The sequence below is a fragment of the Spermophilus citellus genome, assembly GCF_964194105.1.
Source record: "Spermophilus citellus genome assembly, chromosome: 17".
Classification (NCBI taxonomy): domain Eukaryota; kingdom Metazoa; phylum Chordata; class Mammalia; order Rodentia; family Sciuridae; genus Spermophilus; species Spermophilus citellus.
In genome coordinates this window covers 28,620,688-28,644,953 of record NC_138199.1, presented here as the reverse complement: position 1 = coordinate 28,644,953, position 24,266 = coordinate 28,620,688, and the positions used below count along the sequence as shown (strand labels likewise).

General features: G+C 49.9%; 1 protein-coding gene across 1 annotated transcript in view; it reads left to right on the top strand.

Moving 5' to 3' along the window:
- RPH3AL (rabphilin 3A like (without C2 domains)) overlaps positions 1-22,424 on the top strand; it is a 103,365-nt gene extending 80,941 nt beyond the window's left edge. Inside the window, 4 exon segments of the mRNA XM_081269992.1 lie at positions 17,000-17,107; positions 19,721-19,836; positions 19,838-19,867; positions 21,388-22,424. Coding sequence (XP_081126118.1) covers positions 17,000-17,107; positions 19,721-19,836; positions 19,838-19,867; positions 21,388-21,561 — 428 coding nt within the window. The 3' untranslated portion in view covers positions 21,562-22,424.
- The last annotated feature ends 1,842 nt before the right edge of the window (positions 22,425-24,266 follow it).

Here is a 24,266-nt window from a genome sequence, read left to right as displayed (position 1 = left end):
AGCTTTTTTTTTTTTTTTTTGTACCAGGGATTGAATCCAGGGGCACTTAGCCACTGAGCCACATCCCCAGCCCTTTTAATATTTTATTTAGAGGCGCTAAGTTGCTTAGAGCCTCCCTAAGCTTGCAATCCTCCTGCCTCAGCCTCCTGAGCCGCTGGGATTACAGGCATGCACCACTGTGCCCAGTTCGAACCCGAGCTTTTAAATCTGTGGAGTAGGTTTTCAAAAGTGGGGCCACACATTTTAAATTGCGATGGACGTTGTCAACTATATATAAAGCTCTTCTCGTCATTTACACTCACTCCCATGAGACACTCACCTACTTGCACCTTTTCTGGCCGTGAATATTATTGAGGTTTATAGTTGGGGCCAAGATGCAGGATGGGAGGGAATTTTGTTGTTTTTAATGTGCACATTCAAATATCTCTTCCTTTGGTTGTTATTTATTGATTTTTCAGATTTCCTCTTTTTAAAGCAGCCTGTTCACATCCATTGCTCATGTTCTGCTAAGTCATTTCCTTACTCTTGATTTGTCAAGAGCTCCTTACATGTTAGGGGTAGTACATGGTGCTAAATGGGCTGCAAATGTTTTTCTCCTCTTTTGAATTTTCCATTTGATCTGGTTTGGGTTTTAACCTTTGTGATAGCATCTTTCGCCATGCAAAAGCAGTGGTGTGTGTGTGAAGTCAAGTGTGTCTTTTGCTTTGTGGTGTCTCTGTTTCCTGTCTTACTTCGAAATGCCTTCCTTGCCTGAACATTTCAGAAAAATTGTGCTAAAATAAATAGTGTAAGTAATGTGAGAGTAAAAGGAAACTGTCTATGACAAAGTTAACAAAAAAGGGAAAATATATAAAATCAGATATCATTAATTTATAAAGCCGTCAAACCATATTCAATCAAAATTCAAGTCAAGAACATCCCATCATCACCAGGCATGATAGCGCATGCGTGTAATCCCAGTAGCTTGGGAGGCTGAGGCAGGAGGATTGCAAGTTTGAGGCTAGCCTCAACAACTTAGAACCTATCTCAAAATAGAAAGAACTGGAGATGTCGCACAGAGGTTGAGTGCCTCTGGGGTTCATTCCCCAGGACTGGGGGAAAAAAAATCATTCAACAGTATTTTCTAGTTTGTGGTTGTTTCCAGTGCTGGGTGTCAAACCCAGGGGCCTCACACATAGCAGGCAAGCCCTCTACCACTGAGCTTCACACCCCATCCCATATAATTTTTAACTAATATAATAAAGCAAGAAAATAAAATTGCCTGTTCATATTGGAAGAGAAGAAAAGTGGTTCTCCCGTTTGCAGATGATGTGATTATATCCCGGGAAAACGCAACGGTTTCCACTAAAACAACCCTCTAGAGTGAAGAAGAAAGATTGGAAATTGCCAGGGCCTAAGATAAATCTATAACAAAGTCAATAGCTTTAACCTATGCTGGTTAATTAAAATTGGAAGATGGAAACTCCATTTGTAATTGCAACAAAAATAATGAAATGCCTAGAAACAAAATTTTTTAAAGAAAATTATAAAGTATTATTATGTTAGTCTTCTTGGGCTGCTATAACAAAACACCAGACTAGGGGTGGCTTAAACCACAGCAACCTGTTTTCCTTTCAGTTCTGAAAGCTGGAGGGCCAAGATCAAGGTGGCAGCAGTGCTGTTACCTGGTGAGGGCTCACCCCTTGGGATGCGGTAGGCTGCCTTCTTGCTCAGTGTGTGAATACAAGGTCAGAGAGAACAAGAACTCTCCAGTGTCTTTTCTTATGAGGACACTAATCCCCAGGCTTTGCCCTATGACCTCATTTAACCATAATTTCATCCTTTGAGTCCAAATGTAGCCACACCGAGATTTAGAGCTTTGAACTGAATTGGGATGGGGTGGGGGAGGGGAAAGAAATATTCAGTCTATAACACATATCAAAGGACAAAAATTAAGCTCTGAACAGAGAGGCAGATAAGAATCTCAGTCCTTCCCAATTTATAAGTGTAGTATAATTCCTATCAGATTCCCAGTGGACTTATTAGGAAGGAATAAGTTGATTTGTTTAAAGTTCACAAAAAACACAAAAATGTTCTTACAACACTATTCACAGTAGCCAAAAAGTAGAAACAACCTTCATCTAGGCTCACCTGATGAAGGATAAGCACGATGTGTCATAATCAATCAATGGAATTATTCAGCTCTGAAAAGGGATGAGGTAGTGATAGGTGCTGTAACATGGATGAACCCTGAAAATATTCAGTGAAAGAAGCCAGAGTCCAAAGGCCATGTATTGCTGGGGAGAGTGGCACACACCTGTAGTCCCCAAAACTCAGGAGGTTGAGGCAGGAGGATTGCAAATATGAGGCCTAGGTGATTTAGTGAGACCCTGTCTCAAAATAAAATTTAAAGACTAGGGATGCAGCTCAGTGGTACAGCATTTGCCTAGCATGTGTGAGGCCCTAGTACTACACACAAACACCAAGAAGGGCCACGTATTGGATGCTTCCATTCATCCAAAATGTTCAGAATAGGCAAATCCGTAGAGACAGCAAATAGATTGGTGATTTCCAGGGGTTTGGAGAGTATGGAAGGATGTGGGGAATGATGACCTCATACGTACAGGATTTCTTCTAGAGATGCTAAAAATGTTCTAAAATTAAACAGCAGTGATGGTTATACAATTTTATGACTGTACTAAAACCCACTGCATTGTGTACTTTCAAAGGGTGAATTTTATGAGATAAGAGTTTAAAAATTCATAAGGAAGTTAGAGAATAGCTTATTTATTGTAGAATAAATAAATAGATAAGTAGGCTATAATAGAGAGAGAATAGACCTGAGAATGTCTAGAAGCTGAATATAGGTAGCTTTTCACTTCAATGGGAAAATAACGATTTATTTAATGACTGGAGTTAGTGTCATTAGATTTCTGTCCCTTTTTATACGAATTCAGAAACACATCTAATATCAATGTAAAAAATAAAAGAAGGAAGGGCTGAGGACATAGTCTGATGACAGAGTGTTCGCTTAGCATGCACAAGGCCTTGGGTTGAATCCCCAGTATTGCAAAAATAATAATAATAATAATAATAACAATAATAATAATGATGATGATGATGAAAATAATGAGCTGTTGCATGCCTGTAATACTAGCTACTTGAAAGGCTGAGACAAGAGGGTCACAAGTTCAAAACCAGTCTGGGCAACTTAGTAAGACCTTGTCTCAAAATAAACAAAGGGCTGGGGATGTAGCTCAGTGGTGGAGCACTTGCCCGGCATGTGCAAGGCCCTGGGTTCAATTTCAAGTACAGAAAAAAAAGAAGGAGGAAATCTGGGTACAGTGATATGTACCCATAGTCCCAGCAGTCAGAAGGCTGAGAGAAGAAGATTCCTTGAGCCCAAGAGTCCAGGACTTTAAGGCTGCCACCTAAAAATAAATAAAACCATGAAATTGTCAAGAAATGAGGAGACACGGCCCTTTCCTCTTACCCCAAGGACAGCTGGTGACTGCTGTGGCCCCACAGGACAGGGAGCTGACTCTCTGCATCTGCTAGTATCCCCTTTCTGGATTCTGCATGTTGATTTGAGCCAAGAATTTGCCTGCAGACCCTTGATGTTCCCCAGAAAGCCTGCCCACAGCAGGTGCTCATTCTCACCACCGAAGGGGGCAGTGAACAGATTGACCTGAGACCCCTCCTGGTAACTGGCCCCCGAGTCTAACCTGGTCACCTCTGGGGACAGTTCTCCACCCTCCTGCCCAGTCGAGGTGGGTGGAGTGTGTCCCAGGCTGCTTTTGCCTGGCAGATCCTTCCTGGCCCTGGGTTTATAGCAGCGATAAATAAAGTCAGCTATTGGTTCGGCCTGGTCTGTTTCCTCCGGAGGCATGAGGTGTAAGAGGCAGAACCTGGACCAGGGCTCACAGTCAGCATCCCCGTAGAGCTGAGCCCACCTCTTCTCCAGACCCTGAAAAGCTTTGCTCACAGGATACAGATATCCAGTTCCTCCTCGCCTCGGCCCCCTCCAAGATAGCAGAGACACCAAAAAGACCCTGTCTTGGGCACAGGCTGCTTCAAATGCCTGGAGTTCCTGAAGCTATGAGACTGGGTCTGCCTGGGTCACAGTCTCTCCCCAGAACAGTCCCCGCCCCCTGCACAGGAGCCCCCCTATATACACCAGCCCCCACCTGCCCTCCTTCTCCTGGGCTGGACCCTGGCTTCCTGGACTGCTGGTTCCCTTCAAGGTCTATTCTAGAAAAGTTCTTCGAGGGTTTGGATTTTTTCCATTTGGGTAACTTTAAGAAAAAAAAAAATAGGAGTTTTGTTATCATTTCAGTGATTCACTAGCGTTTAAGTAAATTTTTTAAAATCTTAACCTGTTCCTGGTTGTAGTGCAGTGAAAGCAAGCTTCAGGGTTCTGTTGGGGCTGAGCAATCTGGATCAGCTCAGGCCACAGAGGTTTACCTGGGGCTGCCCTTGCTGAGTGACCCCCCCAGCTAACCTGTCCACCCACCCGCCGAGTGTGCCCATGTCCCCATGCCCCTGGAGGAGCCGAGTCATTCAACTTCGCGCTGGCCTCAGCCAGAGCCCTCTGTGACTCATGGTCATTATCTCATTTGATGCTCAGAACAGCCTATGGTGCAGCTACAGACAGTTGAAATTGACTCTTCGTGATGGATGAGGAGGGGAAGTCTGCCCAAGGTCACGTAGGCGGCTGGGCTGTGGCCAGGAGGGCCAGGGACCCAGGCTTCTGAATCCCAGTCCCACCCCCTTCCCTCGTGGTACAGAGTGAAGCTTCTGCCCACATCACCGCCATGATGGCTTTTCCTTTCTGACTGGGAACAGAGCCCCCACCCCGGCCCCCAAACTGGCTTGAGTAAGGGGGTGCAGCCAGGCTGCTGAGGAGAGGTCCCTGGAGCGGGAGGGGAAGCCACAGCTGCTTCTGCATCTCAGCCCCGTTCCCCTCCCTCTGCCTGACCAGCAGCTTACACTCAGCCCAAGTCCACATGCCCTTCAGTCTCTGCACCTGCCCCCACTCTCAGGACCCCACAGCCACCCTCAGGATGTGATTGGCTCCTCATTTCTGCTCAGAGCACCCCTTTTACATCCAGTCCACAGTGGGACATAACAAGGACACAGCTGGTGAGGACCACTTTCCCTCTGAGTAGAGATGGGGCAGGGCAGGGGAAGGTTCTAGTTCTGGATCTATAGTCAGCTAACCACAGAACTGACTGATTTGCATCTGTCACGGTAGTGAGCTCCCTGTTATGGGGAGCATTCCAACAGAAGCTGGGTATTATAGTGGGGATCCTATAGATCCAAAACAGGAAGAATCTCACTGTGGGCTATTATTGTATGTCCAGAGCTATGACCTCCTATTGACACCAGGTCTGGGCCAGAAGATATAGTCTGTGGTCCAAGACTGGGGAAGCCACGTGGCCCTGGCAGGCTTTGAACCCGAGACCTCTGTCTTGTTAGCACGGAGCCACAGCCGACTAAGCTAATAAGCAGTTCTGTGGCAGCCGTTTTTCCATCAAATGCATATGCTGTTTCCTGACTTCTTAACGCAGCGTGCTATTTATACCAGTAGATCCATTCATTCTTAATGAGCCTCGGTTGTGGATTGTAAAATGTTTTATTTTCAGACAGGATTGCTCACTGCCCAGAGCCAGCTGTTGCTATGCTGCCTTCCTTCTTTCTCTGTTTCTGAGAAATTAGCATTTTGGAAGCTCCTCAGAGCGCCCCGCCGACCTCTCCCCTCCCCAGTATTTCCCCAGTGGACTCTGAACTTGCCGCTTTGGTCACATTGGCTGGCCATGGTTCCTGAATTCCCAGAAGCCTTCGGAGCACAAAGTGTGCGCCGTGTGCAGGAGGCCAGGCTGCCCAAGAGGTGGAAGGAGGCAGAGCTGAGCAGGATGTATCCATGTCGGGAGGTGGGATGCCATCTGTCTGTGCAGGGTTAGACATTTTGCCTATGTTATAGGTCACAAACTGGTAAAGCAGTGACTCAGTCTAGCTTAAAATTCATTGTCAACTTTTTTAAATGTGGAAAAATTATGACCTATCTTTCTTTCTCTCTCTCTCTTTCTTTCTTTCTTTCTTTCTTTCTTTCTTTCTTTCTTTCTTTCTTTTAATGGAGTTCTGGTTTCTTTTTTGAAAATCAGAAGGTCTGCCCCCTCTCTGGAAAAATCCATCTGGCTTTGTAGCAGCTTCTGCCTTTACACAGGGCTCATGTTCTCTGTTTTGCTGTGGTCTGGACCCCTCCCTATTGTCTCTGACATTCTTTTAACATCACCCTTTGCAGGGTTATTAAGAAGAAAGGGTCCAGGCCTAATGGTGCACACCTGTAATCCCAGTGACCCACATGGGAGGCTGAGGCAAGAGGATCTCAAGTTTGAGGCCAGCCTCAGCAACTTAGCGAGGTCTAAGCAAATTAGCAAGACCCTGTCTCAAAAAAAAAAAAAAAAAAAAAGTAAAAAGGGCTGGGGATGTAACTCAGCTTAAGCACCTGTGGGTTCAATGCCCAGTACCACAAAAGAGAAAAGGAAATTGTTCGTATTTCTATGGCCCTAGGAAAAGAGAGAGAATAGAAGATAGACTAACAGGGACTCCTGTTGCAAGAAAAATGGACAGGCTTCTCTGTGGAAGTGAAGGCTTCTCATATCTGACCCACTAACTTCACTCTCTGACCTTCTACCTGGACAGTTAGAAGCAGGAGCCTGACCATGTCACATGAGTCCCTGCACCTAATCCTGACCCACAACCTCTGCCTGTAGTGTCTCTGTGCCTCTTGGGAGCATGGAGGTGGCCACCACCATTACCTCCATTGCCAGTGGAGGTTTAAAGGGCCATGTTGCAGGGAAATCCTTGGTTTGAGGATGACTTTTTTCCTCTCTGGGTGTTAGATTCCCCATGAGAGTGAAGGACGAGGAGCTCGGGCAGGAGCCTATTCTCTTCCAGTTTTCTAATGGTGCAAATCCAAGGGAATGAGCCTTTGGGGAGGAATTTCAGGCAGGTGGCAAAGCATTCAGGTCCCATGGGGAGGCAGCCTTGACTGCAAAGACCAGCCCCCCTTTCTGCATCGCGCCCTCCCCCCAAACACATGCATATGTCACACATGTCTTCCAGGACTGTGCTGCCCACCAAGTCCCATCCCACTCGCCCCAACTGTGCTCATGAGAAGCTTTTGCTAAGTGCCTAGGAACCACTTGTCAGGTCCCATCCCCAGGGTCACTGCTTAGGCTTAATCACCACTTCCCCGTCTCTCTCCCTTTTTCTTCCTGCGTAGGCTCCATAGTCCTGGGGAGCTGGAAGTACCTGGGATTTTTTTTCTTAATGTAAAGATAACAGAAGCCACCAGCCACACACACGAGCCAGTAAGGACTGGATAGGAGGGTGGGCGAGTGTGCACCATTTGAAAGAGGTGTGCGGGTGCCACATGGTACACATAAGGACCCGGGCCTTTAGAAGGATAACGGTCGAATCAAGAAAATAAGTAAGCAAATGGATGACAGTTATAGTCAGAGCATCTTGTCTGTGACCCCCGCCATCCATCTGGGGACTGAATGATAGAGGCAGGGGAATGTACTGAGGAGCCCAAGCCCAGGGGCCCCACAAGAGAAGACACTGACCATTGGTCATGACAGCCAGGCCCACAGAGGGCTTGGGTGCTGTTTGCCATCATTCTGTACAGGGAGGGGACATCTCTGGACAAATAAAAACAGCTCCAAGCTGGATGCAGTGGTGCATGCCTATCATCCCTGCTGAGGCAGGAGGATCACAAGTTGGAGGCCAGCCTGGGCAACTTACAAGACCCTGCCTTGAAAAAAAAGATACAAAAAACAAAAGAAATAGGGGCTGGGGATGTGGCTCAAGCGGTAGCGCGCTCGCCTGGCATGCGTGCGGCCCGGGTTCGATCCTGAGCACCACATACCAACAAAGATGTTGTGTCTGCCGAAAACTAAAAAATAAATATTAAAAAAAACAGAAAGAAAGAAAGAAAAAGAGCCCAATGGCAGCTGCCGTAGACTCCATGGTTGCTCATGGCAGGATCTCTGCATCCAGTATTCGGTATTTCTTGGGATTCCCCACAACCTGGGAAGGGACTCCACCATTGTCCACTTTATAGAAAGGGACACTAAAGCATGGACAGGTCAAATAATTTGCACTGTCATCTTAGCGTGAAAGGGAAGAAGAGAGACCAGTAGCTTTCAGGAAACTCTGCCCTTCCCTTAAATCTCAGAGAAACAGAGGCCCGGCCATCTCTTAATACGGCTGTTTTGGAAGGGAAGCCCGTGCACCATGCATACGAAATTTGTCTTGTCCTGGAGCCTTGTTTAAGCCAAAATTGCAGTGTCATTGAGCAGAGGGACCCTCCCCAGAACAGGAGTCCTGAGCTGGAGGGAGTGCCCCTGCCCCCACGGCCACACCTGCCCCTCCCTAGCAGCCCTCCTGTCTGTCCTGGTATCCTCAGTGGCTTTGGACATCAATTTCTCAAGAGCAGAAGGTCCTCATTAGCCATACCACAGAGGATAGGGGCACAGCTGTCACCTCTAATTGACCCAAACCTGATGACAGCCTCAGATGATTGGCAATTCCACTGCAAGGTGAGGTCTTAGGGTTCCTCACCCCCAGCTGAACGGAAACAGGGAAGCCAGCCTCGGGCTCCAGGGCAGGCGAAGGGGACGGAGCTGCGTCCAAGGCCAGGCCCATGCTGGGCTCCTCACCCAGCACAGCCAGCCCTCGCCAGCTGCTCACCTGTCTTGCCCAGTGAACCTACAACTTAATTCCACCCACTCTAGATTTAGTGGCCTTGGGGGACCCAGGTGAAGTGGATGAATCTGGGCTTTGTCTGTCTCCAATAAAACCCTGGGCGATAACAATACCAGCTTCGCCGTGTTGATCTTGGCAGGTCCTTCTGGGGCCTCCTGCCCATTACAGGGGGAGGCCAGCCTTACAGATGGGGCTGAGCTGATTTCCCATGGCTGCTCCAGGAGCAGACAGCAGAGGCTGAGAGTCCACACAGGAATGGGAGAGGCTTCCTCTGCCTCGGCTACCCCTGGGTAACCATGGGATCCAGGAATGGCAGATGGCTCATCCCCACACCATGGCTCTGAGCACAGATTCCCTGGGACTATGGAGGGCTGAGGTTCTGGCCCAGGTGAGGGAAACAGGCCCAAGCCCCAGAGGCTACAAAAACCTGGCCTCAAGGGCAGAGAGACCTGGAGGGAGAGGAAGAAACAGAGACCCAGAGACAGAGACTGGAGACAGAAACTGAAAAAGAATGAAGAAACAGACCCAAGAAGACCTGGAACACATGGAGACCCAGAAGAGAGGGAAATAGAGGTAAGAAATGCAAAGGCAGAGAGAGAATTCTGGAAACATCAGTGAGAGGTGCAAAGCGATTGAAGAACAGAAAGCACCTGCAGCCAGGAACAACGGAAGGCACTGTTCATCCCACAAGGAGTAGGCAGGAGGCAGGCACCCGCTGTGTTTTATGTCTGCCAGAAACCAGAAGCAAAATCTGTCCCCTACCAGTGCAGAGAACACCCAGCCCAGCCCAGCCCAGCCCAGCCTCCTGTACCCCAAGTGCCCGAGCCAGGGAGCAGGCAGGTCTGGCCTTGGCTTTTCCTGCTCTCCATCTTGGATGCCTGGCACACCCCCTCCCCCGCTTTCATATCTGCCTAAATCATACCCATCCTTAAATTCCGCCTCTTCCAGGAAGTTCTCTGTGACTTTCCCTCTGCCTGAAGGCCGCCAACTCACAATCTGTGTATCATGTTCTCTCTGGAAGGAGCAGTTCTTAGCTTCCATCCATCTACCTCCCGATCTATCCAGAGCTCCTTGGGCAAGGGCAGGGACCACAGGACTTCCACGTTGGCAACCACATCTCTATCGATCCCAGGATTTATCTTCGTTTTCTGGTGCCTCCTACCTGTCTGGGAGCCTGAAAGCAGGAGTAAATTAAAATCGATGGCGAAGGAATAAGCCCAGGAGGCCCTCCACTCCCGGTGTCTGACTCCCCAGCCCAGTCTGTGCTGCCCTCTGACCCTCCCCTGGGGCCATCCTCAGGTCCTCCGGTGGCAACTGGAAAGGCCGCCCCCAGGCTTCACCATCACAACACAGGTGCCACAGCCTCACCCAGGCCTCCCAAGTGGTCCTGTGACCACCCCTGAATTGCAGATGAGGTGATCTGGTTGGTGGCCATCTGAACACTGGGAGCACACCAGATCTCCTGACTCCAGGGCCTGAGAGAGAGGGACAGCCTGGTTCTGAGTATCTTCTGGCTGCCAGTAGGCCCATCCCTGGGAGGACAGACTCCCCGGGCCTTGGGGCCATTTTTCTCCCTGTTTGGGGCCTAGGAAATTTCCAAACTTAAAGAAGATCCATTTCTCCCTCCCCACCCCACCCTCAAGAGCAGTGCCCCCTCCCTCAGGGCCCACTCATTCAATGTCCATGGCAATCAGCCTCTGACGGTCCCCCCCCCCCCGCCACTGACCCCCAGCTCTGTCCCTGCTCAGTCGAAGGCTACCTGTGCCCTGGCTCGACCCCCTTGAGTGTCCTTCAAGGGAGAAGCAGTGAGAGGTGCCTGCCTGGTGGAAAGCCCAGCTCTTCTATGGGAACAGAGGTGGCACTTGGGGCCCTGAGGTCTCCTGGGCCTGCTCTTCCTAAGGCCCACTGTCAGGCTCAAGGAGTCAGATGTGGGTTACGATGCGTCCTTGCCCTCAGTGGCTCCTGGCTTGGTTGGGAAGTCAAGGCAGGCTTTGAGAGGAAAAGAAATTCACAAGTTGCTAAATGGGAGAGGGGAGGTCAAATTTCACATTTCCTTTCTGGGGGCAGGGGAGGCTGTAGAGGCCAGAGTTTGGGCTTCTGGGGATGAATTAGATGCCATCTTTTAAAAATATTTCAAGATGGGGCTGGGGCTATGGCTCAGTGGTAGAGCGCTTACCTAGCATGTGTGGGGCACGGGGTTCGATTCTCAGCACCGCATATAAATAAGTAAAATAAAGGTCCATTGACAGCTAAAATATATTTTTAAAAAATATTTGAAGACTTGTGTAGCTAGCTAGCTATTTATGTTAGTATGTGTGTATGTGCGTTTGTGCGTAGTGCTTGGGATCCACCCCAGGGCCCTCGCACCAACTGGGCAAGCACTTCACCACTGAGCTACATCCCCAGCCCTTGTATAGCTTTTTGTCCTGCTTAACCTTATTTTATCTGTGGTTCTTTTGTCTCCATTTTATAGATGAAAAGACTGAGGTTCAGAAATTTGAGGTATTTGTCCAGGTACATCCGAAGCAGGGCCCAAGTTCAACCCTAGGTGCTTGAGAATGAACTAGAAGTCTCCCTCCCACACTACACACAGCCTCTGACTGACAGAGAAAGGCCCAGAGAAGACACAGAGAGGAATATTGGGGATGTAGAGAGACAAATGGCTGCCTGGGAAGATTTCTTTCTTTTTTTTTTTTTTTTCTTTTCTTGGTACCAGGATTGAACCCAGAGATGCTTAACCACATCCCCAGCCCTTTTTATTTTTTGAGACAAGTTCTCACTAAGTTGCTCAAGGGCTCACTAAGTTGCTGAGGCTGGTTTTGAACTCACAATCCTCCTGCCTCGGCCTCCGGAGTCGGTGGGATTATAGGCATGCATCACCAGCAAGAGGAGGATTTCTAGGGACATTAGAATGAGATTGTGGGTGCCCTGTGTGCTGGGTGAGATGGGGGGCCATGGTCCTGGCAATGAGTAGCCCTGGTTCACAACCCAGCTCCGACCGAACAGTTTCTGGAAGCATCTGTGATCTTAACATCCATCCTACAAAGCAGAGCTTGGGGACCTACACTCCTGGCACTAAACATGGTGAACCCCAAGGTCAGCCCTGCACCAAGCGATATGGGCCTATGAGTTCAAGATACTACACACACACACACACACACACACACACACACACAAATAGTTTCCATCTATGAAGCACCTGCCACGTGCCAGACATAGCCAGTGTTACCTCTTAATGCTCAGACATCCAGGGAGGGAGTCCTCACCCCCCATTTCATTGTTGAGCCCACTAAGCACACAGAGAGGTAAAGAAACTGGCCCAACATCACACAGCTGGGAAATGGCAGAGACAGGACACAGACCCAAGTGTCTGACTCCAAGTCAGTACCTCCTCACCACCCCACAGCCCCATCCTGCTGCCACCAAAACAGAGCCCCGGATATGGGAGGCATCTCGGTGAAATTTCAGGCCACAGACCCAGCCCTGTATTCAAGGGAGGCAGCCATCCTCTGTCCCAGCAGGGACAAGCTCGACATCTGCAGCCGCACCAGCCTGGTGGGCTCAGGAGGATGGCTTGGAAATGTCTCTGCGCTCCCCAGGGCCTTATCATCGTTCCTTTACATTTAAATTTTTTTTCCTTGTGTTTTTAGTATGCAAAATTTTCCACCATCTGCTTTGCCTTGGCAGAATGTTTGCTGAAAATATCTCCCTTCCTCTCTAATTCCCATAATTTCTGGGGGCTTTGGGAGCCTCCAAGCAGAGCAGCCATGGCTCACAAGTGCTTCCCGGGCTCACAGGCTGCCTGCTGTCCTTGTGCCAGGCAGACGGATGTTGGGTGGCACAGAAGGGCATTCCCTACCTCTCAGCCAGGGAGGGGGCATCAGGGGTCTCTCCACTGCTAGACTGACCCCAAACTGAGTCCCAGGATTCAGACTCCTAGTGATTGCCAGATACACCTCTTGGTTTGGGCCATGAAACCTAGAGAGATGTCTGGGGTCACGGAGAGAATAATAGCCAAGCAGAGCCTGGAGGAAGGCCCCCAAGGTCCCAGTGCAATAATGTGAGGCCACATAGCCCCATCCACCTGTCTTCTGGCCTATCCCAGACAAAGTATCTCCACAGGACAGCAGCTGCCACATGTGTCCTTTGAGGCTGTCAAGAGAGACTTTCCAAAAAAGAAGAGTCTTCCCCCAATTCATGTACCAAAACTCTGAGTTTCCATGGTGATAGACAAATTGCAAATCCATCCAAGAATGAGCTGGGGGTGGGGGGGACGCTGGCCCATCCCTAAAGACGTGGACACAGCTGGCGCTGGGCTGTCTGTCCACTGCTGAGGCTGAGCAGGGCCACCCTCCTGGGCATGATGGGGGAAATTCGGGGATGCCAGGTTCCATGGCAAGTGATGGAGCTCAGGATCCTGTGGAGGAGGACCAGGAGAGTCCTCCCCGCTCCCTGCCTCCTTGCCTCTCCCTGGATCCTCGCGATGCTCCTTGTCCTCCCTAAGGCGACCGGCCCGTCTTCTCCCGCGGGTTTTCCCATCCTCGATCTGAAAAATCCGGCGTGGGCAGAATCCCAGCTCTCATAGCTGAGCCATCCTGGACACAGCCTTTGGAGAATTAAAGGAAAGAAGAAAACTCAGCCCTCAGACCCTTGGAGTATGTCGTGGAGGATGGAAGAGCAAGGGCCAAAAGATTTATGAGCCTAAAAGCTTTGTTAATAGACCTGGAAGAGGGCTGGGGATGTGGCTCAAGCGGTAGCGCGCTCGCCTGGCATGCGTGTGGCCCGGGTTCAATCCTCAGCACCACATACAAACAAAGATGGTGTGTCCGCCGAAAACTAAAAAATTTTTAAAAAAATAGACCTGGAAGATTTAGGATCGCAGCTGCTCTGCAGGAGGAGAAGTAGCAGTGGCGATCGAATGGCAAATTAGCCAAGGTTTGGGGCATCTTGGGGACAGGAAAAGAAAGAACAGCTTCCTTGGCTGCTGAAGGAAGTGGGGGCTATTTGGGTAAAGGGCTTGTGGGACCCAGATCCCCTCAGCAGCACCTTCCCTTTCCCCAGTGACAGTAAGTGCACCAGCTGACACTTCGGGTTTGTTTCTTTCGAGTGGGGTTTATGAGAGTGGATTAGAGACGGGATTTGGGTCTGAACATAAAGACCTCTAAGCTGAGACCTGGCCCCCACTTGAAATCCCACATACAATGAGCAAAGCTGCCTGAGCCAAGAGACGGTGCATCAGAAAGAAATGAGTCTGCTGTGTGACACCATGGTGAGCTCAGTTGTCCTCTGACGTCGTTCCCCACCTTCCCATGGCTAGGGACCTCTGGGATCTGTATCAGGAGTTCAAGAATAAGCCAACTGACAATAAGTTGGAGAAGCTGTTTTTTTAACCCTTGTACAACACAGGTACCCCAAGGGGACACGGCAATGTGGCCCCTTCACCCCACCTCCAGGGGTGCCTTTTTGGGCAAGACATACAGCTCACAATAAATGCTGTTCTCCCAATGTGGCATGGAACAGTTTGAGCCTATGACCACATGCAACAGATGACAGAATGAGCCAGGGGCATGGTGGCAAGGAAGGAATGAGCGTGCCACCACAACTTGAGCCCTGGGATATCCCATCCCATCATCTCCCGCTGAGTCCTTTGGCACCAAAGGATCAGGCATTATTGACACCAGAGAGCCCCAAGCCCACTCTGACACCTAAGTGCAGAGATGATCTGCAGATCAGCCATGGGGAAGACAGAACATTCCAAGGCAGGAAGCACAAATGGATCGCATTTAAGAGTCTCTGCCAGAGAGGGGGAAACCAGCATGGAAGTCGGTCACCTCGTCTCTGCAGGGACTGTCCCACCACGGGGCTCCACAGCGGCCTGGCTGCTCCATCTCCCCTGCTCTTGGCATCTCTGCCTCCTGCCCACCTCCTCCCACCTGCTTTGTCCAGGGACCCACAGGACTGGCGTTTAGTCAGTCAGGAGATGAGTCAAAACTACGCAAATGCTTCTGACGCCCGCCCGGGAGGTCCAGTCTCGGCGGATTCATGCTCAAAGCTGCTCAATCCAGGACCAGAAAAGCAACCGAGGTCTGTCAGGTTGCTCAGGTACTGGGAAGGGGTGGGTGGACCCCCTTGGTTCTAAATCACAAAAGACTTAAAAAACCAAAGAAGTCTCCCTGGCAGGCAGCAGAGGGGAAAAACCAGAGAAGAAAAGGGCAGGATCCTTGAGCAGACAGAAGAAGGAAAAACTGGGAACAGCCACGTGGTCCTGGCTCACCCTACTCCACGGGCCAGCCACAGAAAGGAGATCCATGTGGTCTCATTGGTGGACAGGAGCTTGGCCTTTAAAGAGGGGGAGCTGGCACGTCCTCAGCTGTGCAGAGGGAGATCTGACAGGGAGGCACCTGCAGGTGGGGCCCTGCTGGGATCTTGTCACTGGTGTCTCAGCTGGAGGAACTAAGACCTTGGTGATAAGGAGGCAACTGATCCAAGATCCATTTTCATGGTGCAATTGGCAGGACATGAGGATGACAGAGGCAAGCACCGCCTTGTCATACTCCCTCCATGAAGCACCTACTGTATGCCGTCTCTTACAGCCAAAATGGTCAGCCCAGCCCTGACCTTCTGGCTGCTTGCATCTGTGACCTATGACTCCCTTAGCTGAAAGATGACAGAGGCTAAAGTCGCGCAGACTTTCCAGAAGGCTCTAGATCCACGTGGAAGCTGCCATCTCCCCCTCCTGTACTCGAAGTGGATTTCCCTAAATGACCAGGCGCTTCCTCCTGCTGAACTCTAATGCAGTCTCAGAATTCTCCACAGGCTTCTCCAGACAGGGCTTGGCAGATCAAACTATTAGCTTCCGTTGGTACAGATCAATTCTGTTTCTAATCTTATCTCCTACCAATGTGTACCTACAGCTCAGGGCTGGGAGAAGACTGTGTAAAATCTGCCTGCTAAGCCCCTAGCCCAGTGCCTCTCCTCCTATCCTCCCTCTGTGACCAGCATTTTGCATTTCAAAGTAAATCAGACAGACACACACCTTGGAATCCCACCCCATCCGCTGAGTCCTGTCACCTGGGAGAGCTGGTTTCTGTCATTTGTACTTATTATCCTTATATCACTTAATTAAACGTTATGTAAATTGATGAAAAGAGATCAGAGCTGTTTCATTAAAACCAAGATCTTGTAAAGTCTTGATGGAAGCAACTTGCTTTGGGAAAAAAAAAAAAAATCTATTGAATTAGGTGTGGGCAGACAACTGTGAGAAACAAGAGGAAGAAAGGGGAAAATAGAGAAGACTCTGCAGTCAGATTGCTTTCCCAGTCGGTGTCTTTGAGTTCTTGCTCTGCTTTTAAGAAACCGAAGCTGGAGACTGAGACAAGGCCGCACGGATGTGGCTTGTACAGGGAAGGCCGTGTGGGCCCAGCCTCAGAGAAGCGCCAAGGCCTGCCGCCAAAGGTTGGCAAATGGATGTACATTTCTATGTTTAAAATTAAAATAGAGTGTTTAAAGGATGAATATATTCTGTATTATGACGCCCACTGTTGATGAACCAGCCAAATATGGTCTCACCGAGTGCAGAAGAGACTGTTCACCGGAGCGCTCCCTCCCTCGCCCTCCTGGGACTCCACCCCCGCCCAGCGGCTCCTTCTGCATGCACAAGGGGAGAGGCTGCAATGAGAAGCCAGGCCCTCTGGCTCCTGATTTTGCTCTTCCAGTGGAACCAGAGTGGTCACAACACAGGCCTGGAGCCAGCCTGCCCAGACTAGGATCCTAGCTCCTCCACTTACTACCTGGGGCACATGCCTCGGTTTCCTCATCTGTAAGATGGGATGATGAGATCTCCTATCTCACAGGGTTGTTTTGAAGCTCCCATGAATTCATATGTAAAGTCCTGGGAAGCTGTGTGAAGGTCAGCTGTGACCTGATTCTCATCCTTGCAGAGTGTCACCTTTTGCCTTTAGACCTTTGCACCAAAGGGGATAATCAGCTTCTACCAGGCAGGCGGGTTCTAGGCGGGTTCCAGTTCCGCCATATGTGGAGATGGCTGGGCAAGGGGCGAGCCTCCCTGCCAGTTCTGGATGAGTTTGGTCCACATCCCAACTCCTCACACCAGGACTCACCTCCTTCGCAGAAGAATCCCCAAGGTTCTACACCACACTGTCATGGCAGGAGGGAACCTTTCTGGTCCCTTCTATCCAAGCAGCGGCCCACAGGGGTGACACCCTCTGTCCATGTCTGTCTTTTCCAGTGGTTTCCAGCGACAGTGACTCCGATCTCAGCTCCTCCAGCCTGGAGGACAGACTCCCACCCACTGGGGTCAGGAACACCAAAGGTGACAAGCTCGTGGGGGAATCAGGTAAGTGTGGGTTATAACACTGTTTCTAAAGCCCCAGGTGCTGAGTGGCTTTGCCACTTCCTTAGATGGCAACTTTGAGGCTGGCATCTGGTTGTTATAAATGGGGGTGGGGGAGGACCTGGGGCTGGGCCCACTAGAAGCTAAATCTCAGCAGCACTGAAGAGCAGGGCGTGGAGCCAGGCTCATCTGTATTTGCTGGGGCTTGGGACAAGAGGCAGGGCCAGCCAGGCCACACCCTCCACCTTGACCCTGGGATTCCTCCCATGCTCACAGTGGGGTTCCCAATATGTGCCACTGCCTCCAGGTGGACACTTCCTTCTCTTTAGCACATGGGAGACAGAGAAGGTGGTTTCCAAAGTTTCCTCTGATTTTGACATGGCTGAGTTCACCTCTGTGACTCTGTCGTGTAACAGGGGGTTAACTGCAGCATTGAGGTAGAAGCAGAGCATGCCCTAGAAAGGTAAGGAAAGGCCTCCCCCTTCCCTTGAAACACACGAAGGACCTTCCTGAAAAAGGAGACGCTCCATTCAGACATATTCCCAGGTGAGAAGTAGGTTGTTTTTTTTTTAGTTGTAGATGGACACGATATATTTTTTTTTTATTTGTAATTTCTCAAGACTTTTATTTTTTTGTTGTTTTTTTTTTCTTTTTTTTTTTATTGGTTGTTCACAACATTACAAAGCTCTTGACATATCATATTTCATACATTAGATTGAAGTGGGTTATGAACCCCCAATTTTACCCCAAATGCAGATTGCAGAATCACATCGGTTACACATCCACAATTTTACATAATGCCCTATTAGTGACTGTTGTATTCTGCTACCTTTCCTATCCCCTACTATCCCCCCTCCCCTCCCCTCCCATCTTCTCTCTCTACCCCATCTACTGTAATTCATTTCTCTCCTTGTTTATTTTCCCATTCCCCTCACAACCTCTTATATGTAATTTTGTATAGCAATGAGGGTCTCCCTTTATTTCCATGCAATTTTCCTCTTCTCTCCCTTTCCCTCCCATCTCATATCACTGATTAATGTTACTCTTTTCTTCCTACTCTTCCTCCCTGCTCTGTTCATATTTGCTCTCATTATATCAAAGAAGACATTTGGTATTTGTTTTTTAGGGATTGGCTAGCTTCACTAAGCATAATCTGCTCTAGTGCCGTCCATTTCCCTGCAAATTCTATGATTTTGTCATTTTTTATTGCTGCATAGTACTCCATTGTGTATAGATGCCACATTTTTTTTATCCATTCATCTATTGAGGGGCATCTGGGTTGGTTCCACAGTCTAGCAATTGTGAATTGTGCTGCTATGAACATCGATGTGGCAGTATCGCTGTAGCATGCTCTTTTAAGGTCTTCAGGGAATAGTCCGAGAAGGGCAATAGGACACAATATATTTTTACTTATTTATTTTTATGTGGTGCTGAGGATCGAACCCAGTGCCTCACACATGCAAGGCAAACACCCAACCACTGAGCCACAACCCAGCCTGAGAAGTAGAATATTTGAAAGAAGTTTCAGGAAGGCTGAGTTTAATGTACCATTTAAGAGAGAAAGAGAGAGAGTGCATGTGCTAGCTGTATAGTAACTACCCCAAACTGGAATGAAATGCCTTGGGGTGCCATCCTGAAGCTAAGACTAGGTGATCTGTCCTATATGGAAGTTTCGGCTAGATCAGAGATGGCAAATGCCTGGCGCTCTTTTGACCACTCTCAGTCCTGTGTCCATATCACAGTACTCATTGATCATGATTCTCTGAGCCCTGCTAGGCACTTAGAGTTCTCAGTACAGTTTTCCAAGTGGTCAATATCAATTGGCAGAGATGATTGCAAAAGATAAAAACTGCCCTAGATTCAGCCCCTTTGGCCCCAAAAATTCTTTTTTTAATATTTATTTTTTAGTTGTAGTTGGACACAATACCTTTATTTATTATTTTTATGTGGTGCTGAGGATCGAACCCAGGGCCTCACACGTGCTAGGCAAGTGCTCTACCACTAAGCCACAACCCCACCCCCCAAAATTCTTCATTAGAAAAATTGTAAAGGAGCCAGGCACCATGATGCTCACCTGTCATCCCAGTGGCTCGGGAGGCTGAGCAGAAGGATCGTGAGTTCAAAGCCAGCCTCAGCATGGTCCTAAATGACTTGGGTGAGACTCTGTCTCTAAATTTGAAAAAAAAGGGGGGGCTGGGGATGTGGCTCAGTGGTTAAGCACCCTGGGTTCAATCCCCAGTACCAAAAAAAAAAAAGTGTAAAGGAAATACCCGTGCCACCTTGGTTTCCACACTCCTCCTTCCTCCTACCGTGAGGATTCCCATCCTCTCCCTTCACGCCCACTCCCAGCTAGGACTAGGAGACAGGAAAGGATTGGGTGAAGTGTTACAGGCTCCATTTCTGCTCTCAGCTAGGCAAGAACTAACCACCATATTGGAGGATTCTTTGGTGACTAAAGACAGTAGACTCCCTCTCCCTCTCCCTCCTGGGTTAGCCAAAATAAACACCCTTCTCCCCACCACACACCCTCATCCTAGGAAGGCGGGAAAAACTAATAATTGTGAATTTTCCTGTCGGTGGCTTGTTGCTGTGAGAAACAGCTTGTGGTCCTTGCAGGTGGCAGCACGGAGTCCCCTAGGATGGGGCTGACCCACCCGCCCAGCCTCCTCTCGGGAAGCCAGAGCAGCCTGGCCAGTGAGACTGGGGGAGGCTCTGCAGACCAGCAGGGGGGCGCCCCGCCCTGGCCTGAGCCCAAGGGCCCCGGTGAGTACCCGCTGCACCTTCCCACTTAACCACCACCTTCCCCCTCTTCTGTCCCCTCTTCATTCCCTCCTCCAAAACTGCAGAGGGATGGTTTTTTAGTTCTTGATGTTTACCAAGCGCAGTACCAGGCACTGGGGCAAAAAGCCAGATCCACCCCCCACCCCCGCTCCCCTGACCTGAGAGAGGAACCCAAAATAATAGCAACCACCCTGTCAATAAATTTAGCAATGCTTGTTACCAACCTCTACTTCACAATGCATAATCTATCTGTCCAAGCCTTTCCCCATCTTTGAATACGAACAGGAACCCCACCTTGTGCCCACTCTGTGCTAGGCATCCAGTTCTCACCAAGCCCCGTCATATGCCAGCCTGGCCGGGGACTGGGGGCTCTGGTCAGTCCTTGCTCTCCAGAAACCTGCCCCATGAGGGAGGAAGCTGAACCGGCCTCCCAGGCCATCTAGAGCTGCCCATATTCTGGGACTGAGATCCTGGGGTGCTGGAGCCAGGGACCCAGAGCCCAGCCTGCCCCAGCTCCTCCAAGGTCAACTTCCATTCTGTTGACAGATTAGTTGGGAGCCCTACTCTCCCCCATTTGATAGGAGTGGAAACCAGGCACAGGGGGTAAGGGCAATTATCTAAGGAGCCCAACCCCCTGGCCCTGGCCTTGCCCAGAATCCTCATGTAGTGGGCGGGGGGGGGGGGGGGTTCTCATGAGAAACTGCACCTGCAGGTGGCCCAGCTCCCTTAAGAAGAAGCCCTAACTGAACTGGGCACCTCCCTGGTCAGAGACCCACAGGCACATGTGCCCGGGGCAGCAGCTGATCTCCTAGCAGCAGGGCAGGGGGCTCCTGCCAGGAGCCTGAGTGTACCCCAGCAGCCACCCACCAGGACCCTCCCTTTGTCCCTCCCTCCTGCCTCTTCTGAAGCCTTCCCAGGGCATTTGGGAGGGGGGCAGGCCTCCAAGCAATGGAGGCATCTGTATTCCTGGAATAGACCCTGTCCCCTCCCTCTAGCCTCCCGAAGTCTTCCACAGAGGTCAGTTTGGAATGAAGCAGGCCCAAGCTCTAGGCCCAACCCACCACCCATGACCACGTGAATCTGGGCACAAATGAAACCGTGGTTTTGTAGGTCAGTCAGTCAGTCACCAGCAGACTCTCTCCACAATCCCGTTATCACTGAAGTGTCCCTCATGGGGTTGTGGGGAAGGTGAGATCCAGGGTCCCTGGGGACTGCCGGCCCTGAGTAGGTCCTCAGGAAATGTCCAGACGTAGCCAGGGCATGGAGAGGGTTCAGGGCTTCAGAAACAATGTGGAAAGCACTGGTTTAGAAGAGAATTTCTGTCCCCTTGTCCGTGGCTCCTTCTGACATCCCGAGGTCACTGGGCAGCAGCCTCAGGGACAGGGACGGTTCCAGTTAGGAGGCTGCCTTCACCTCTTTTCGCTCCCAGAGGTCGAGCTGTCCCTGAGGAGGGAATCCGTGTCTGCTCACTGTGCACTGGTCTTTTTCTCTTTCCTCCAAAGGCAAAAGACACCCCCGGGCGAGTCCCCGCTACTGATGTGGCTTCTGGGACTTGGATGCATGGAGCAGACTTTCCAGTGGAAGATCCTGAGAGAGAGGAAGGAAGCAGGAGCCAGGCCTTCCCAGCTCCTTCCTGGCCAGTTCCTGAGCTCTCACCAGCCACCCCAGTGCCATGACCTCTGACTCAACTAACCAGTGTTTGGGGGCCGAGTCTGCTTAACCCCCACCCAGTGCCTTTCTGCACCCCTCCACTGCCAAGGCGCCTTCCTCCTCTACCACTCCCCACCCACCAGCCTGCTCCGTCACTGACCTTTATTTATTGTCCCCCCACCCCTGTCCCCACCCCCCAGTCTGACCCATCTTTAAGTCTGCTTGGGTCTCGGGTTGGGCTGGAAGGGCCTTCAGAGCCACCTTGAGGGGCCTTCCCATATGCACTGAAGTTTCAGCAGGAAGCTACATGGGTCTTTCTCCATATTTATATTTAGAGCAAGAAGAAATACAACCCTGAGCGTCCCCCCTCAAACTGAGCTTGGCCCCTCAAGGTGCAAAGACCCGAGCCCAGAGCAGGTGGGGTGAGAGATCTGTCTACCCCTTCCCCCAGCTTCGGCTCCCAGGGAGGCAAAAACAGTGTCCTGTCTTCCCCTGGGGCTGGCCCAAGAGCTGGCTTGAAATCTGGCTCCTTGTTAGGTTTCTCTGAACCCCCCATTGGCCTCCCCAGGGTGCTCTCAGCCCGGGCAGGAGACTCCCCAAAGACACAATTCACTTCTCTTCAGTAGGTTTGGTTTGGCATGAAAAATACACAAAATGCAGGCAAATGCTTTTGGAAAACCCTGTGTGTTTGTGTGCGTGAGTGTCCACACCCTGCCCTCCTTCCCCGGGCACCCGGTTCTCCAGGGGCCTCCTTGTCTGCGGGCCAGGAGCCCTCGTGTCCCCCACCATTAGCTCTTTGCCCTTGCTGCTGGCAGACGGTAAAACTCATGTTCCCCTGTGACATGTTACGCTTCAGAATTAAAACAATAAAGATTAGAATTTGCATTAAGCCAGTGTTGATCCAGAGACCACAAGGTTTGTGCTTCTGAGATGCATTAGGAGAGAAACGGATGGGGGTGGGGGGAGAAATGTGGTAACATTGATTTAAAAGAAATGAGCCAGATCGAGGTGTGGGACAAGAGTTCACGAAGCTAATAATGTTGAATGGGGAGAAAAAAGTCATCTATGTAAAAAAAAAAAAAAAAAAAAAAAAAAGTTATTCAGATTGATATCAGATGTATATGTTCATCTGTAATAAATTTTTTTTTAAGTGGACAAAAACTTCTGTCCTCCAGAAGCCCACTGAAATGACATCAAGCAATGAAAATGGCACAAACCACAGAAAAGGCACAGGAGACAGGAGGGCAGGGGACGAGGGGGCTGGAGACCTCTGGGCGACAGGACAGCATGATGTCTCGTGTCGGCTCTCCTGCTCCAAAACACCTATAAGGGAGGAAGCCCCTAAGGAACAAGCCCTCTTGCTCTGCAGAATCCCCCAGATGCTCAGAACTTGGAGGGACTGGGTATCCCTAGGGTGGGTGTTCGGGATGGGTGTGAAAATGGTACCGGTGGAAGGAAGCGGTTAAATGGGCAGGGGGTGCAGCTTAGACGGTGCTGGCCTAGCCCATGGGAAGCCCTGGGTTCCATCCCCAGCAGGGCCAAAAAATAAATAAATAAAAGTGGCCCACCTGCCTAGTGACCGCTCTTCCCTAACCCTGGCAGAGGACAAGTTTACTGATGGCTGAAGTTGAACTAGAAAGATTCTGGATTAAAGAGCCCAGGCCAGCCAAAGGCTGCAGGGAGGTGCTGTCCTGGGATGGGGAATGGTCAATGGGAAACCTTCACTCTCAAAACCTAGTCCCCCCCCCACCTACCCCCAAGGGGCAGTGCATACTGAATTTCTCTCTGGGAAACTGATCAAAGAGGACACAGGGACAGATTTGACCCTGGGGGGGTCCCTCCAGTCTAACAATGGGTCTCTACCCAGTCACCACTGGGAGGCTCCTCGTTCACATACTCTGTCCACATGGGGGGGGGGCTGTCATGTTTCACTCACAGTGTGAGCAGCCAAGGGCACCCAGGAGTCGACTGAGTCCCATAACTGAAAGCAGAGCTTCCAATCCACAGGAGATGGGAGTCCGGAGAGTCCTCTGAAGCTATTGCACTTGTGAAACAAAAAGATATTTTTTTAAAGGAAGTGTTAGTGCTCTTGAAAATTAAAAGTAAAATAGCATTTTGGAGGATGGATACTGTGGACTGAACCCAGGGAGTGCTTTACCACTGAGTTACTTCCCCAAACTTTTTATTTCATTTTGAAACAGGTTCTCACTAAGTTGCTGAGGTTGACCTCAAATTTGCACGCGTCCTGCCTCAGCCTCCTGAGTGTCTGGGATTAGAGGCGTGCACCAGTACACACAGTTGAGACCAACAATTTTAAAATATGTGAGAGGGATGGACAGTGAGAACAAAGAAAATCTCCCAGAAAGTAAAATACAAAAATAAAAAAATGTAAAAAAAGGAAAAAGGTCTGCTGGTCTGGCCCGAGTTCCAGCAAGTTATAAAACATCGTGGCATTGAGAGAAAAAAAAAAAAAAGTCAAGAACAATGTACAGGGCTGGGGATGTGGCTCAAGCGGTAGCACGCTCGCCTAGCGTGCGTGCGGTCCGGGTTCGATCCTCAGCACCACATACAAAGAAAGATGTTGTGTCCGCTGAGAACTAAGAAAAAAAATAAATAAATGTTAAAATTAAAAAAAAAAAAGAACAATGTACAACCAAAAAGAATGATCAATACAGAAGGTTCCACTTCCAACTAATAGGAACTTCAAAGGGAGAAACAGAAAGCAAAGGAG